Source organism: Spodoptera frugiperda, chromosome 8 (genome assembly GCF_023101765.2).
Source record: "Spodoptera frugiperda isolate SF20-4 chromosome 8, AGI-APGP_CSIRO_Sfru_2.0, whole genome shotgun sequence".
NCBI classification, from domain to species: Eukaryota; Metazoa; Arthropoda; class Insecta; order Lepidoptera; family Noctuidae; genus Spodoptera; species Spodoptera frugiperda.
In genome coordinates this window covers 3223071-3239140 of record NC_064219.1, presented here as the reverse complement: position 1 = coordinate 3239140, position 16070 = coordinate 3223071, and the positions used below count along the sequence as shown (strand labels likewise).

Below are 16070 nucleotides of genomic sequence, written 5' to 3'. Positions count from 1 at the left end.
TTCCGAACGTGATTTAGTTTCTGCCAAGTGGCACTCCTGTTTAAATTTCTGACTTACGTCAGTGGGTGTTTCGGACGGCGGCCATTATTCTACGTATAATTATTAATTTTTTTGCTGTTTTGTGCTAGAAACAAAGAACGTAACTATTTTCGACATATTCTATAATATTATAGTTTTGGAAAAAATACATTTATAGTACAAACATGAATCCAGAATAGTAAGTATTTTTATTACTTTTAACATGGCGATTTTAGAAACAAGGATGGTATAGAAAACCCATCTTTTTTGCGTGTTCATTGTCTTTCCACGGAATTTGTTTCTTATAACCCATAGTCTGCAATACACAAACGGCTTAAACTGTGCCAATAGTAAATTAATTTACTATAAATTGGGTGAGTCATTGTGTATTCGTGGTAGGTAGGTATTATCGAAGTATTTGTGAAAACGTAATCGTATGTATCATGAATGGCGCATTAGTGAGTGATGATTGTACCAGTGTTCACTTCCTGATTCTTCGAAACTGGATGCATGTGGAACGAGTAAAGATTTTCCACTCGTCGAACTCTTTGTTATGTGGAACAAAGCAACGCCTCCCTTCGTTTATCATTTACGTTTATTGATGCGCATCGCTCGTGCTGTCCTTGAACAAGTGAACTCGGAACTGCTACAGACCACTAAAAACGTGATGTGTTCTCTTTCAGCGATTATTTGTTCAAACTACTCCTGATTGGTGACTCTGGTGTTGGCAAGTCATGTTTGCTGCTCAGGTTCGCCGACGACACCTACACAGAGAGCTACATCAGCACTATTGGTGTGGACTTTAAAATTAGGACTGTAGACTTAGACGGCAAGACAATAAAGTTACAAATATGGGACACAGCTGGGCAGGAGCGGTTTAGAACAATCACTTCATCATACTACAGAGGAGCACACGGAATTATCATTGTTTATGATTGCACAGACCAGGTTAGTACTCTAAACAATAACATTGATGACAATGCCACCAACTCTACACTCGATCACTTATTTCCATATAAAAACAAATTCTATCTTTACAATAATAAGGTCTATTATTCATTCCAATTTTGACTTAGGTACTTGTAGCCTGTTTATTTTTAAAGTTGTTGGCAGTGAACTCTAATTTTAATATAATATTCCAAACAGGCTATTCAACCTCCTTTGTTGATCTTTATGCCACAGAGTATGAACCAATCCAAGACAACAATGAGATAAACATTACAGCACTATTTAATATTCATTCAATGTACAATAAATAATTAAAACTTAGCATCAACACATCACAAAAGATATAGCTTGCTTACAATACAAAAAAAATGCAATTACTTATTTGAAACCTAATTAAGTTTAGTTGAGTACAGGTGTAGTATTTTTTATCTATACCGTAAGCTAGAAAGTTGCCGCAGTGAATCTGATCTGAAAGTAACTTTGTAAAAAGAGGTTGTTCTACATTATGACTTTGGACTTTTTTTCGCCAATTAGGTGGTGGCTACTTATTTGGATAGCTGTGTTATACTTTTAATTAATGTATGTGTGTTATTTTTTAATATTAATTAACAATATCCTTTTATGGTTTTCCCTTTAAACAGTTGTCAATGTTTTATTTAATTAGTTAAATGATTTTATTGTCCCATTACTTTGTGGTTGTTGATATGTGTTACTGTCACTATCCAATAGTTATTAACATTGAAGTAATAAGTTCTCTGAAATAAATTGAGAATGAATTAGTTATTTTTTTATAATACTTACTGACCTACAATTAAACAAAAAATAGTCAAAACCTGAACATGAATGCCAATGCATACAATAGAATACAAGTAATTTTTATCTTATTTCTTAATCTATCAAAAAATTTAATAATTGTTTACACAATTGAATTACTATTCAAACAGTACTTGAATACAACTTTAATCTACAGTATGTTATTTTAGAACTAAAAAACTTAAGTTAGATTCTAAGTTATTTCATTATCAAAAAATGAAATAAGTATGAAACTGTACCTACTTCACTAAATAATGTGTTAAACCATGTATTAGTGCTTGAGCCTAAGGGAACTCCATGAAAGGCTCACTCTTACATGGAACTCATAACGCTACTAATAGAAAATGGGTGTCACATTAAATGTCTCACTTATCTGCCCCTTTGGAGATACTATCCATTCATCTAACAATTAATAAACACAATAGTACCCACTAGTATTTTCCAACTACTACAAAATATAGGTTTGAACCAATTTACTGATAGCTATTTTTATTTTTAATCATCAGTAGGTATTTATAAATATACATCATAAATACAACGTAAATGTAACTAATTGACGCGTTCTCTAGTCGAGTCGCATACGCAGATGTAGTCCGCAACAGATGTCCCGTGCTTACGCATTGTTGTGACAAGGCGTGATGTCGCCGCCTCGCGTCGCTTGCTGATTACGACCGGTTCATGACGCTGATATTTTTATTAGAGGAAAAGCTAAAACATATAAAAATCAACTTAAGCTTAAAGACGATAGAAAAGGTAGGATTGGTCTATCGCCTAATATAAGGTCACGATGATGCGTGAGAAAAATTATAGTGTAACATTCAAGCATATAAATACATAAAAGAAAAACAATGTGACAAACATGTCACATTTATCTAAATAGGTAGTTTTTTCTTATGTATAATACCACCTGCGTGTAATACCTATATACAGGATTTCTCTCAAGTAGGAACGTCTCAATTTTGAAATGACTTCAAGTTACTCCCTCAAAAGTAAGTTTAGATACCAATGGTGAAAGGCTATTTTTATATCTGTTCAGTAGTTTCAAAACCTATTCAATGTAAACAAATAAACAAACAAAAAGTTCTCTTCCGGAATTTTAGGTACAAAAAAGATATAATGATTATTGAAACCATTTCCATTTACTTGAGGGCTTAATACGAGCTTATTTATTTTTGAGGAGAACGAGACCGCGTTCTGCGCTCTGATTGGCCGACTCCAATAAATCAACCAATCAGAGCGCCAAGCGCGGTCTCGTTTCAATCTCGTTAAAGGTAAAACAAATTCGTACTACGCCCTCTAGTCATTGCAGATTAAATAAAAAAGTCTGTTAAAATTCTCTATCTCAATAACTACTTTATTTATTTGTATTGTCACAGTCACTTAATTAACTTTATTGTGATTTCTATGTGAGTATGAAGTTCCATTGGCCATTTCTGGTCTTCTTTATCAGTTCCACCTCTTCAAATGTTACTTTTTGACTGTAAATGCTTCAATTCTAGATGAATATACCAAAATCACTATATAGTTCCCTATAATATTTGAGGAGTTCCCTCGATTTCTCCAAGATCCCATAATCAGATCCTAACTTGGTGACTATGGGACCACCTCAGAACTATCTACTTTCGAACAAAAAAGAATTTTGAAAATCCGTCGACAATTGACGGAGTATTAATTAACTTTATTGTGATTTCTATGTGAGTATGAAGTTCCATTGGCCATTTCTGGTCTTCTTCATCAGTTCCACCTCTTCAAAGGTTACTTTTTGACTGTAAATGCTTCAATTCTAGATGAATATACCAAAATCACTATATAGTTCCCTATAATATTTGAGGAGTTCCCTCGATTTCTCTAAGATTCCATCATCAGATCCTAACTTGGTGACAATGGGACCACCTCAGAACTATCTACTTTCGAACAAAAAAAGAATTTTGAAAATCCGTCGACAATTGACGGAGTATTCGATGAACAAACATACAAAAAAACAAAAATATATTAAACATACAAACAGCCGAACATAGTACCTCCTCCTTTTCTAGTGAAGTCGGTAATGAGACAGGTGTTTTATCTTTTAGGTTTAGTATTATGTGATACCACACACAGCTGGTTTGATAAGCTAAAATGTCGATTGCATTAGTCTCAGTTTAGGAATTAGCACATGATTGACACGTTTCTATCAAGAAGCGATTTTAAATGAGTCACTATAATACAAGACTTGAACAAAATAGTTACGGATATCTTTTACAGAGTAATTAATATTATTATTGCACTTTGTTACATTGTTTATGTCGCTTTTACGCCTAATACTGGTGAAACGTTTCTGGTATAATCTCAGAGAATGGAGACGATTAAAACGATATGCAAGATTGCAATGTACTAAATGTAAATCTAGGTATGTATTATGTATTAAAATTAATATTATGTATGCATAACGAACAAATATCCTTATGTTTACGTGTTATTTGTAAGTAAATTAAAGCAGCTCATGGTATCGCAATTTCATCTAAATTCATTCGGCTGTTTTGCCTGTTAGCATAACCATAATCACAGACTTTCCCGTTTGTAATTAGGTATATTATAATGGAGAGTGCTACTTGGTATCGAGTATCGACATAGTTACTTTTCTTTTCAATTTTTGTCTGTCTGTTTGTTCTGGCCAATGTCTGAAATGGCTGGACAGATTTTGACGAGACTTATTGGCAGGTAGCTGAAGTATTAAGGAGTAACTTAGGCTACTTGTATCAGTCACAAAGTTTATAATCCACGCGAGCCAAGCCGCGGGCATCAGCTAGTAGGTATTATAATAGGTCCTTTCCAAGAGTGTTTTATATTATGACCAATATAGTACAAGTTGGTGCAAATGACTTATAGAGAGCGGGCGTTTGGCACGCGTCCAACTGCCCAATACCTACTCCTTAGTACTTACTCACGATTTGTAAACAATGACGGGCTCTGCTAATCATTCAGCTGCCTAATAAGCCTTGTTTACATTAATTTTGCTTCATTTGGTCGATTGTTTAGTTCTGAAATGGGTGTAGGAAAATACTCTCCCTTCTTTAATAGACGAACTTATCATTAATTATTGAGAAAAGTATTTTTTACTGTTTACGACAACTTCTGCCTATACCGATCATAAACTGGCGTTATGCTGACTTTGGCTCTTATCTACATACAAATGTTCAAATCATTTTCCTCTATACTCCATACCGAAATAGTTTTTATCTGAAATCCGGTTTAATCACAATTTACTTACATACAAAAACGTGACCAATATGCAAATATAGTTATTTACAAACAATTCAAGTCAATTGCTACTTAGTTCTAGCTGTAAATTTATTTGTCAGGGTTAGTAATTTTAAAATTACGCTGATTTTGTATAGTGCAAGTTCTTTTTAAATAAGAACACTGTAAGACCTTCATGTTTTTAGAGGGAAAACGTGATGCTATGTTAGGCATAAAATCACCGAAGTATAGATATGCCTTCAGTACAATAGTCTAGGAAACTAGACAATAGCGATTTGCTGACGTTCAGCAGCAATTCATCCATTTGTGCTAGATAATTATCTGCCCCACATTAGGTTGTCGACCTCGTTTGCAAGACATGATACGATTACTTAGAGCTTGCATTTTGATCGAGTTAAATACCTATTTAGGTCAACGTACGTTACGTTTTGTATGATTTTGGAATGCCAATTATGTACGTAATTAGTTTTATCATCGTAGAGTTTATTAACTTATTAATAATTTTTCAAACGTCAATATCTTTCCTTGTGTATTTTGTCCAATGTCCAGTGCATGGAACAAGACAAAGCGCCTGTTTCACCACCTTCATATAAGTATGTACCCGATAAACTTATATGACAGATAGTTCATATAAATTACGCTCTCAATTCTTTATCTGGGACATACCGGCTATCCAGACTTTGAGAAACAAGCCCAAACCATATGAAAAATATTGTATTCTAACACTGGCCAACACAAAGAAACAATAAGCTATATTCTATCAGAAATATAGACAGCCTAATACGGTTGAACAGTTTTCAAGATCAATGCTACTTTCACTCGAAGAGACTGTGCTATAGGCCATAGAAATGAACTACATGATACAATCGCTTTTTCGAGCCGGTGACACGTCGTGTCGTGATAAAGAAAATAATTAAGTGCCTATTATAATATCAAATAATTGTTAGGAATCATGATTAAAATGCACAAACTGCAATTTGATAGTTATTCGGTTAATATTTCGGTGTGAATTGAAAATATTCTCATTCTTTATTATTATTTGCTTTAATACACTTGTGTCATCAATACGTACTGTTACACTTGCTTTCAAATAAAAGGGAAAGTCCATTCACTGGTGGAACTATGCGAAATCTCTTTAGCACCTCTTCTATGTTACTCTAACCGCCGTAATCAGAATCATTTAATCTTTACTTAACCTCAGCAATTGTTTTTGATACAAAATCGTTACTAGGACACGGTTTAAGTAGTCTTATAACACATTGAATGCCGTGGTGGTCACCGGTGACCAACGTTAGCGGAGGATGTGCCTTCAAAAGTTTTCTATTGGCAGTCAAAGACTTAAATTGTCTCTGAGGGCGACAGTTAGAATGATAGAGTGACTTATTTTCGTCACCGACAGGGCAAAGACCTCCCCACCCTTTATAAACAAGTACCTGTTATCAGTTAACTTAAGGTCAACAGCAACAGTTACTGGTTTCCCTTCAAGGTGCTTTTATATCAATTTTATTAACAACAACGTTGACCTATTGCATTTTGATCTTTAATGCCACTGAAACAGATTCGAAATTGCAATTTGTTATAATAATAATAGCTTAATATGAAGTTATTCGTTTATGTAATACTTATCATACAGGTTTTGTGGCGATAAAAATCTTCGCTTTACATATAAATTAATATGCTGTAGATAAGAATCAATATACTTGTTTAATATATGTATTATGTTATATATAATGACGTCACATACAACACGTCCTCTGTGAATGTGGTGCTATATTAGGAAATAAAAATGCGTTCAACATTCTTTAGCATACAAAATTAAATATCTGATGTTATTATCGTATTAGCTTTAAAAATATATGATTCTAGTGCCAGATGCAAGTAATGGTAAAGACATACTAAATTAATTATTATGTTATCGGCTTACTCACGTAAATGTTTGACGACGAGCTTGACTTGTTTCAAGCCATGCTAGAGGCTCATATTCTCATATCCATAGATAAGCTTAATAATTGATGGTAAAGAAGTGAGATTTTTGATTGAACTAATTTAAAATGGTGATGATAATATCATTAATAATACGTTCAGATTTTTTATAACTAGTAACTAGTTATATATAAATAACGAATATCAAGCAGGTTTTGCAAGCTACATTGAGAATAAAATAAGTAAAATATTTATATTCTTTTGAACTCCTTAAAATAAGTAGGTCAACCGGAAAGACGGGATTTGGCATTATGCCGACAAAGCCAAAGCACTATTTACTGCTTGCACTTTACTCAATTTGAATATAAAGCATTGTTTATTAATCGTACTTTTATACGTAGATAGACACATAATTCGTCGCCAACAACGCAAAAGGGCGAAAATTAAATAAGAAATTGTATGAGGTTCGCCCCTTTGCGGTGTTGACGACGAATTATTGGAAAGCTACAAACTTTTCTCAAACACAATTCGATCAGTATAAAATATAATCAGAACTGGTTTCGAAGCAATAAATAATTTAGCAATAGATAGTAAATAGGCTGACCTTATCTAACGCTTATTGGTATGTTATTAATTATTATATAGGCATTCTACAGATGAACTAATATAGTAGGCTTATGTCTACTAGTACTTATATAATATGTATTGTATTAGACGATGATTAATTAATTCATTGTATTGTACAACTGAACTTTGAACCTATGACTTCATCTCAGTTCGAAGTCACGTGTTTATAATAATCTTTACTATATTAAGTGCGAATTCTCCTCCATGATATTTTGTTTATACATATCTTAACACAATGGACCTTGTTATTATTCTTTGTAACAAAGAAAGTTTCATATGTATTTGCGGTATGCAACTATACAGTCAAGCTGCCTCAAAAAGTAAATTTTCTACACACATTTCAAACTTTATTTCTTTATGTTAAAGTCCAAAATGGAAGAGAATGTTATAGAAACGAAGTGACCAGGTAGTCAGCTGTATGGGGCTGTAAACAACGCCACAGATGTTGTTTAAAAAAAAAAACAAAATGCAACAAAGACCCCCTCGTTGATACTACCTGGTCCAAATTTAGCTAACCAAACATGTGGGTGATACCAAATATCACAAAAACATATCGAAAACAATTAAGCAGTTTCAGATTTTATCGAGAGATTGTATAAAATATTTTTTTAAAAACGAGTAACGAGTTTCTTGCTCGTTCTTCTCCATTCGAAGCTACACTTTGGAACGAGCACCTAGCTTCACTGATAGACAAACTGACGGACAGTACAATTTGACATTTCAAAAAAAAAAAACATTAAGAACCTTCTCCTTTCTGGGAAGTCGGTTAAAAAGTGCCTAATTTAGGATTAATTGAAATAAATGCTTTGACTTTGACAGAGAAAGGCTACAAAATATGTGCAGACAAATAGCTAAGTAATAACAAATTAATGTATCGACGCTTCTTCTCGACCGATAACAATAGATTAGGTGTTAGATAAGCCGAGTTATTATCAAAAATATGTTACTTCATCATTAACATAGATACGAGTTATTTGACTAGACTGGTTTGATCTTAGTCACCTTTTCAGGGCGAAGTATTTATTTAACTTTTTTATTTTATCCTCGAACGGGTAGGCAGAGGTTAACCTTATAACACTGTAGGTACACCCACTTTCACAATTTATGCTGTAAGTCCCATGTAATAGGGGGTGAGCCTATTGCCATATACCGGGCACATTTCTAGACTCCGTGCTACTACTGAGAACATTATTTATTTAACTTTGTACTAATAATTATGTAGAGGAGGCTATTGAGTATTTAAATTCAAGAAAATTTCTTTGTTTCTTCCAGGATTCATTCAGCAATGTGAAGCAGTGGCTGGAGGAGATCGACCGCTACGCGTGCGACAATGTCAACAAGCTGCTGGTCGGCAACAAGTGTGATCTCACCACTAAGAAAGTCGTCGACTACACCACAGCCAACGTAAGAAACACATTATTTTATAATATATTTTTTCACTAGGATTTTCTCCTGTGTCGTGGGTACGTACACAAACATACACATGACACCCAGACCCGAAACAACAACACCCGGTTGCCTAGTCACCGCGCCCACCGTGCAGTCAAAAGTCAATTACGTTATTGAAATTATTTATTAGAAAAAAATAATAATAATAAAATGCGTTTATTGACAAAAGTTAGTACAATAAGTTGCCGCGGCTTCCCAAAAAGTAATCCGAAGATACTTGTGTTGAGTTCGTTATTTACTTCCATTTATGTATGTAAATAGGTATTTTCGCCCAGTCTGCCTTCGGTTGGTACAGAGACAGCCAATGATAGGCATAATGCCACAGAAGGAAAATTATTACTTATCAGTATGTTTGCTCCCAGAGGAAATGGGCAAGGGACTCCCCCATGTTTATTAATAGAGTCGTCGCCCTATTACTTGAGGATCATAAAATAACCGATAAACAATTTGTTGTTGCATTTAATATGCACCCAAAACAAAAGACCAATGCCATAACTCTTCAGGAAATAAATTTGTTAAAATTATGTTTATGAAATGTCACATAATTTATTTATTTATTATATGCAGTTAATAAATTATACATAACTATACATATAAGACAATTATTCTATTTTTATGGAATTTACGACAAATTAAACCATGCGTTGCTCTGTAAATGAAAGTTTTTTATTTTAGTATTTTACAATGAATAATCACAACATAACATTACTGTATTGGTAAAACTTTACCTGTAAATGAAAGAAACGACATTTAAAGTTATATTGTCGCTCTTATTCCACTAATTAGTTTATAACAAAATAAATTAAATTCAATTCTTTGACAAATAAAAAATCATGACGTCTCCCGTCTCCACCGACACTATCGTCAGCGCCACCTATCGTCTCAACATGTAACCATTATTTCCTTTACATCTCCCCCCCTTAAATTGAAAATTCCTCTGGAAATTTTCACTTTTCCAATATCCCTTTATTTATTCTGGTATGGGCACAGGAGTCAGTTTAGTAATATGAAACAGATTTGATTCCTTCTTCTTGTGGCCTGTATTAATCTTGTATATTGATTGTGATACTTTTTCTTCTATTTTAAATGGACCAATCCTTAACTCATCCAATTTTCTTCTATTTAATTTGTGTCCATTTTCAACATATACCATATCACCTACTTCGAAATTATATTTTATTCTCTTCTTATTTACTATTGTTTTATTGTACTCATGTGATTTTATTGATCTCTCTATTGCAGTTTTTCTATCTCTCATCCAGTCACTTGTTTGTTTTTCCAGTTTTAGTTCATTGGGTATTAGTGAGACATCGGTGCCATCCATTAGGTATCTTGGTGCAAAACCTGTTATTGAATGTTCTGTATTGTTATATTTGTCTACACAATTATGAGCAATACTCGTCCATGCTGTAGTATTTGGTTTTTCATTTAGCTTGCATCTTATTTTATTTACCAGTGTTTGGTTAAGCCTCTCGTTGAGTCCATTGGAAAAAGGTGAGTTTACTGCAGTGAAAATTAGTGTGATAGATTTTTTTTGTAAAAATGTTTTAAATTCTTGTGAATTTATCCCGGGGTACTGATCAGTGAGTACTATACCAATTTCATGACAATTCGGTACATTATTTAAAAGTTTTATGAAGTCTTTAGCACTCTGTGTCTTTGAATTTACTATATAAGCGTATCGAGTAAAATGATCGACTAAGAGGTGCAGATATTTCTTAGTTGACCTAGAACCTCCGAATCCCCCAATTGTGTCTATTGAGACAATTTCCAATGGTTTTGTAGCAGTTATGGCTATGTGTTTACTTACAGGCTTCAAATCATCCGGTATATCAAATAATCGTCCATCTGGAGTTTCGATTGACGTTATGCAAATTAAATTAGTTTTTCCATCAGATCCTCCTAATATTGTGAAGGTGAATCGTAATTTTTCCATTATTCTTCACTAAAAATGTCGTTTTATAAGACAATTATTCTATTTTTATGGAATTTACGACAAATTAAACCATGCGTTGCTCTGTAAATGAAAGTTTTTTATTTTAGTATTTTACAATGAATAATCACAACATAACATTACTGTATTGGTAAAACTTTACCTGTAAATGAAAGAAACGACATTTAAAGTTATATTGTCGCTCTTATTCCACTAATTAGTTTATAACAAAATAAATTAAATTCAATTCTTTGACAAATAAAAAATCATGACGTCTCCCGTCTCCACCGACACTATCGTCAGCGCCACCTATCGTCTCAACATGTAACCATTATTTCCTTTACATACATATCATAATAACATACAAATCTTCCGTGTTTTTTGAGAGAAATAAGTTTGTTAATTGTTTTTGTTATATTTGAATGATGTATGATGCGTTGCAAATAGAAAGATTAGAAAGCGATGCGCGTGTTTATATCTAATACATCATAATCATAACAATTGCTCTGTTTAATCTATTTGTAGTTCTAATCAAAAAATATTTAAACGTAATTACTGCACTGTAATTACGTAGTAATAGTTTATTAGTCATTGGTGTGTTGTTATTAATTTAATATTTTTTATAAAAAAATCTAGCAAAGACTTTGTTTTAAAGGTTTGTTATTTACTCTCAGCATTGAATAATCAATTCACTATAATGGACTTAGAAAGAGGCAAAAACAATTCCCATACTTTCTATATACTTCCTCGATGTATTCAAAGTTAATCAATAAATTAATTTAATATAACTTTTTTTATCATTCGACAGCAATATGCGGAACAACTAGGCATTCCGTTCTTGGAGACGTCAGCGAAGAACTCTACGAATGTGGAGCAGGCGTTCATGACGATGGCAGCGGAGATCAAGACCCGCGTGGGCCCGCCCTCCACCGGCGCCGCGCCCGTCGGCGGACAGGTCAAGATCGACCAGGGACACCCTATCGACACCGGCAAGTCTTCTTGCTGCTGAATACGCCGCCTACGGTGAGTTTATCATCTATTTATATGTAATATACGGCTTGGTCACTTTAACTATAAGAGAATCGGAGCTGCGGACTGCTTAGCGGGTTACCGGGGCTCTGGGTCGAAGAGCAGGAGTAGGAATGGGGTGGTTTTTAGTCAATAAGTGTCTGACTCTCCCTGTCGCTTCACCCTAGGCGGGAGAAGTCATTGGATGATTTTCCCCCTTAAAAAAAAAGTATAGGAGAAAGCTCTAGTGTAGTGACTGAGCATTCGAATCGAATAGATTCAAAAGAAATGTAATTATTTACTGTATATATAATTGTAAGTTACATTGCATCTGCAATAAGGTTTGTACACGACATATCAAATTTAAGTTTCTTGACATTTAGAAACATATTTTTTGGGCAATAAGCTGTTTTATTCCAAAATTATAATAATAATTTACATTCTAGACCGCTAACAACACCTACTAGCAATATTAATATTTGTAGTTTGCATTAACTTTATAAGGTCCTCGTGGAATCAATGACCTCTCAGTTTTAAGGTGTCTCTATCTCTTTACATCAGTGTATGTATTAAGCAGTTTCTCGCACTTGCATATCCGAAAGATAATAATGAATTAATGATTTATAAATACATATAACATAATTCTCAGGTAATTGAGCCTTAAGTATGTAAGTAAAGTTACTTACTTTACTGGTAAGATTACTTTGTTAAATTGTTTCGTTTTTACAATCTGCAGGCTGGCGGCAAGACGTACGGGAAGCGGGAGTCGCGGGCGCCGGCCGCCACCCCTACACACAAGAAATGCAATTACCACAAAACGTTTCATCATCGCATCATATTGATATAATTATAAATAATATTATGTAGAGCCGCGCCGGCCACATCGGCGCGGCTCCTAAGCTAACTTCTGTTAAGTTGCTACTGTCCGATATCTTGTTAGTTGAAACAGGTGAAATGGAAGGGTGTATGTTTATACATGTTTATATATAATGAATATTGTAGGTTAATTTTGTGCTGTTTCCACTATAAGAATTTTGATGGAGGTTCACATAACTGAGAGCCAATGTAGATTGTATGAGAGGGAAAATTCACAAGATTTATATGATTATTGTAATGTAAACGTTTATTTTAGAGCTTCGTCTACTGTTTCCGTGCGTCGCTCGCGCACTACGTCACTGGCGGCACGTCGCCGGTTGCTTGGTAGTGTCACCTAGTGTAAGAGAGAGACTTGTCGTGTTCAGCTTGCTTGTGATGTGCTCGTGGGCTTGCGTGGCGTAGTGTCCGACCGTACATGAGTTTATCTCTCAAGCTGTCCATTACCAAGTGTAGGCTAATTTCCGTTTATTCCAGCTTGTGTTAAATTTAATTTCTCGTCACTTGAGGTACTAATAAACCTTATTGTATGCACTGGGTGTTTATATTATTCGTTCAGTATAGCATAAGCTGGTATTGTGTGGGAGATCGCTGTGAAATTATCTATTGTAACATGTTATGAACTACTCCAGGAATGTCGACACGTTTAGAATGGGACCATTTCGTTAATGCGATGGCCGCAGTTTGCATTTGTCGCTATCAACCTATCGCCCTCGCAACCCGCACAGTTTACATCGCGAACTTACCAGTTTTATTATTGAGTTAGGAATGTTTTCCATCTCCCACACAACATCAGCGTATAAACCGCAATGTATTTATGTACGGCGTACTGGAGTTACGCTATATAAACATTTTGTGTTGATATATTTAACTGGATCGCGAATTCTAACACAAAATTGTAGATATAGCATATTGGCCTTAGATAATTAGACAGATACTTATATTAAACTTGTAGCCATCGAAGCGGGATCATAGTATTAATAAAAGACAAATATTCATATATCACTCTCACAGCAATTTGTGATAATTTTAAATTTTAACGACCAGTCCAATGTTTCACCTATTAGGATAGTCCCACTCATGTTTTCGTCCCTATTTTTCACTTAAATTGTTAAGAAAATTAGGTAAATGAATTTAATGCTAATATATGAAACATTAGACTATAAATGGTATAAATTATTTGATTCTCTCGTCCTATGTACTAACTTGGTTTGTCGTTATTTTTGTACTATTATGTCAGAGTTAAGTTTACTTAAATCAAGACCGCTAACCCCCTGTAATTTCTGTATTGAGGGTTTCTTAGAAATTAAAACAGTATGCTATATTTAGAGATGTTTTATTTTAATTGTCCTTAACACTTCCTTGTATTACATTTCTAACAGTCATCGTTCTAAAGTAAAACAGTGATCATATTGATTAGCAATATGCAATGAGTTTGTACTATTTATCTGCTGATAAAGTCAACTTTGGTAGCGTGTCAGCATCGGGAACGAATTTACTAAGTGATATCAACAGCAGCACCGCATCATATATTCATAATCGTGACACAATCCGTGCAAATTCAAGGGGCACTGCAGGAATTCTGGACAAGTCACTGGTAGTTGATCTGTGAACAAAAAGTTGATGGTAATAACCGAAGTTTTGTACTGGTTATAAAGGATCTAGGTATCATTTTCACCAAAACAGCCACCAGTATCATTTCTGATTTCAACAAAATGGAATTGATATATCGAATAAAACTGAAATAATGATTGGACATTTGGCTCAGTGTCCGGACGACCAGTTGCTGTAAAGTATCGATTATCGTACTAAGCACAGTATAAAGAATTCATTATAATAATTAATTTACCTAATGAATAAGCACAGCCGCAGCAGTACCCGTGTATAATAGCCTCATCATCCTCGCAGCTTCGCGCCGGGCAACCATTGCACCACACACCGATCCCCAAGATTGGCCAGTTCACTGCATCATACAAACAAATTATTTGTACGGCTAAACGGGGTGAATACAAATCGAAGGGTGAATAGGTTCCGGAGCTGCGGACTACCCAGTCGGTTTACCGAGCTCCGGCTCGAAAAGCAGGAGTAGGATCGGAGTGGTTTTTAGTCAGTAAGAGTATGAAACTCTGATGATTTCCCCCCCTTAAAAAAAGATCGTTTATTAGTTTATATTTATTGAACTACTAGCTGCCCGCGACTTCGTAAGCGCAATCCCATTTTTTTTTCATTTTTTAATCTCCGTAAAATTTTCGGGAAATAGATAAAAAGCTCCCAATGTCCGTTTATTTCTAAGATACCTCGAAATCTATTAAGCCATTATTGAGTTTTAAATAAGTGTATGTAACTGTGCGTTAGCCTCGCTAAAATTCGAGAACAACTGGACCGATTTGGCTAATTTTAGCCTTGAATTATTTGTGGAAGTCCAGTTCAGGTCTAAAAGGTGAGAGAAAAAAATGTCAGAGGCGGTACAAAGTTTGCCGGGTCAGCTAGTATTACATAGCTTTTTATATATGTAGGTACATTTTTATGAAATAGGTATGAAAAAAAAACATCAAGGACTTACTTCGAGGAGCTTTCTTCACACCATCTAATCCAGTAGCAGCAGACGATTTCCAGAAGAAACCAGACACACATTTGTCAAGAGTTAACGCAACAAAAATAAGTAAAAGCGTCCTCCTTGAGTTCATCTTGATTTAAACTTGGTTTAAGTTGAAGATAACTGCTTTATATAGGGTGGTTAAGTATCTGTCAGTTAAGTTAATGTTAACATTGTTAACTAATTAGTTGTAGGTCAGTGCCATGAGATAAGGTGATTATTTCTATGAAATTATGACTACATATTTTAAGAAAGTATACAGCCCTAATTTATCGGCATCCTAATGAGGTCCAGACTACCTAGCGGGTTTACCGAGGCTCCGAATAGAAAAGCAGGAGTAAGGACGGGTGCTTTTTAGTCAGTAATAGTCTGACACTCCCTTTCGCCTCGCCCAAGGCGGGAGAAGTGATTGGATGTTTTTTTCCCCTCAAAAAAATCGCTATCAGCCGAGCTCACTAAGTAAAACCCCAGTAGTGTATTAGAACGTTACATCTGAAATGTTTATTTATTATTAGGTTTAATTCATTATTTGGGTTGGATACTTTCGCATTTTGCATGGTTGATGTAGTGACTCAGTGACCGGCAGCTACTAACAAGTCACAAGCAAGTTTGAATTACATAAGAAAAATATTTCATTAGGAT

General features: G+C 34.5%; 3 protein-coding genes across 4 annotated transcripts; 1 reads left to right on the top strand and 2 right to left on the bottom strand.

Moving 5' to 3' along the window:
* The first annotated feature begins 33 nt into the window (after positions 1-33).
* On the top strand, positions 34-14156 carry LOC118275389 (ras-related protein ORAB-1). Its single transcript, XM_035593319.2, has 5 exons — positions 34-217; positions 702-966; positions 8842-8973; positions 11760-11974; positions 12696-14156. The coding sequence occupies exons 1-4, from the start codon at positions 204-206 to the stop codon at positions 11958-11960; spliced, it is 612 nt and encodes a 203-aa protein (XP_035449212.1). The 5' UTR covers positions 34-203; the 3' UTR covers positions 11961-11974; positions 12696-14156.
* On the bottom strand, positions 8996-11703 carry LOC126910958 (uncharacterized). Of its 2 annotated transcripts, XR_007705555.1 has the most exons (3): positions 11115-11703; positions 9747-11035; positions 8996-9667 (listed from the first exon to the last, which is right to left on the bottom strand). XR_007705555.1 is itself a non-coding variant. In XM_050695541.1 (2 exons), exon 2 carries the CDS (start codon positions 10952-10954, stop codon positions 9989-9991), a length of 966 nt encoding a protein of 321 aa, XP_050551498.1. In that variant the 5' UTR covers positions 10955-11035; positions 11115-11703; the 3' UTR covers positions 9663-9988. The 2 variants fall into 2 exon arrangements, 1 of the variants encoding a protein (XP_050551498.1); XM_050695541.1 differs by having other exon boundaries at positions 9663-11035.
* On the bottom strand, positions 13406-15657 carry LOC118275390 (uncharacterized). The gene is made up of 3 exons (XM_035593320.2): positions 15396-15657; positions 14682-14795; positions 13406-14438 (listed from the first exon to the last, which is right to left on the bottom strand). Exons 1-3 carry the CDS (start codon positions 15517-15519, stop codon positions 14341-14343), a joined length of 336 nt encoding a protein of 111 aa, XP_035449213.2. The 5' UTR covers positions 15520-15657; the 3' UTR covers positions 13406-14340.
* Between the last annotated feature and the right edge of the window lie 413 nt (positions 15658-16070).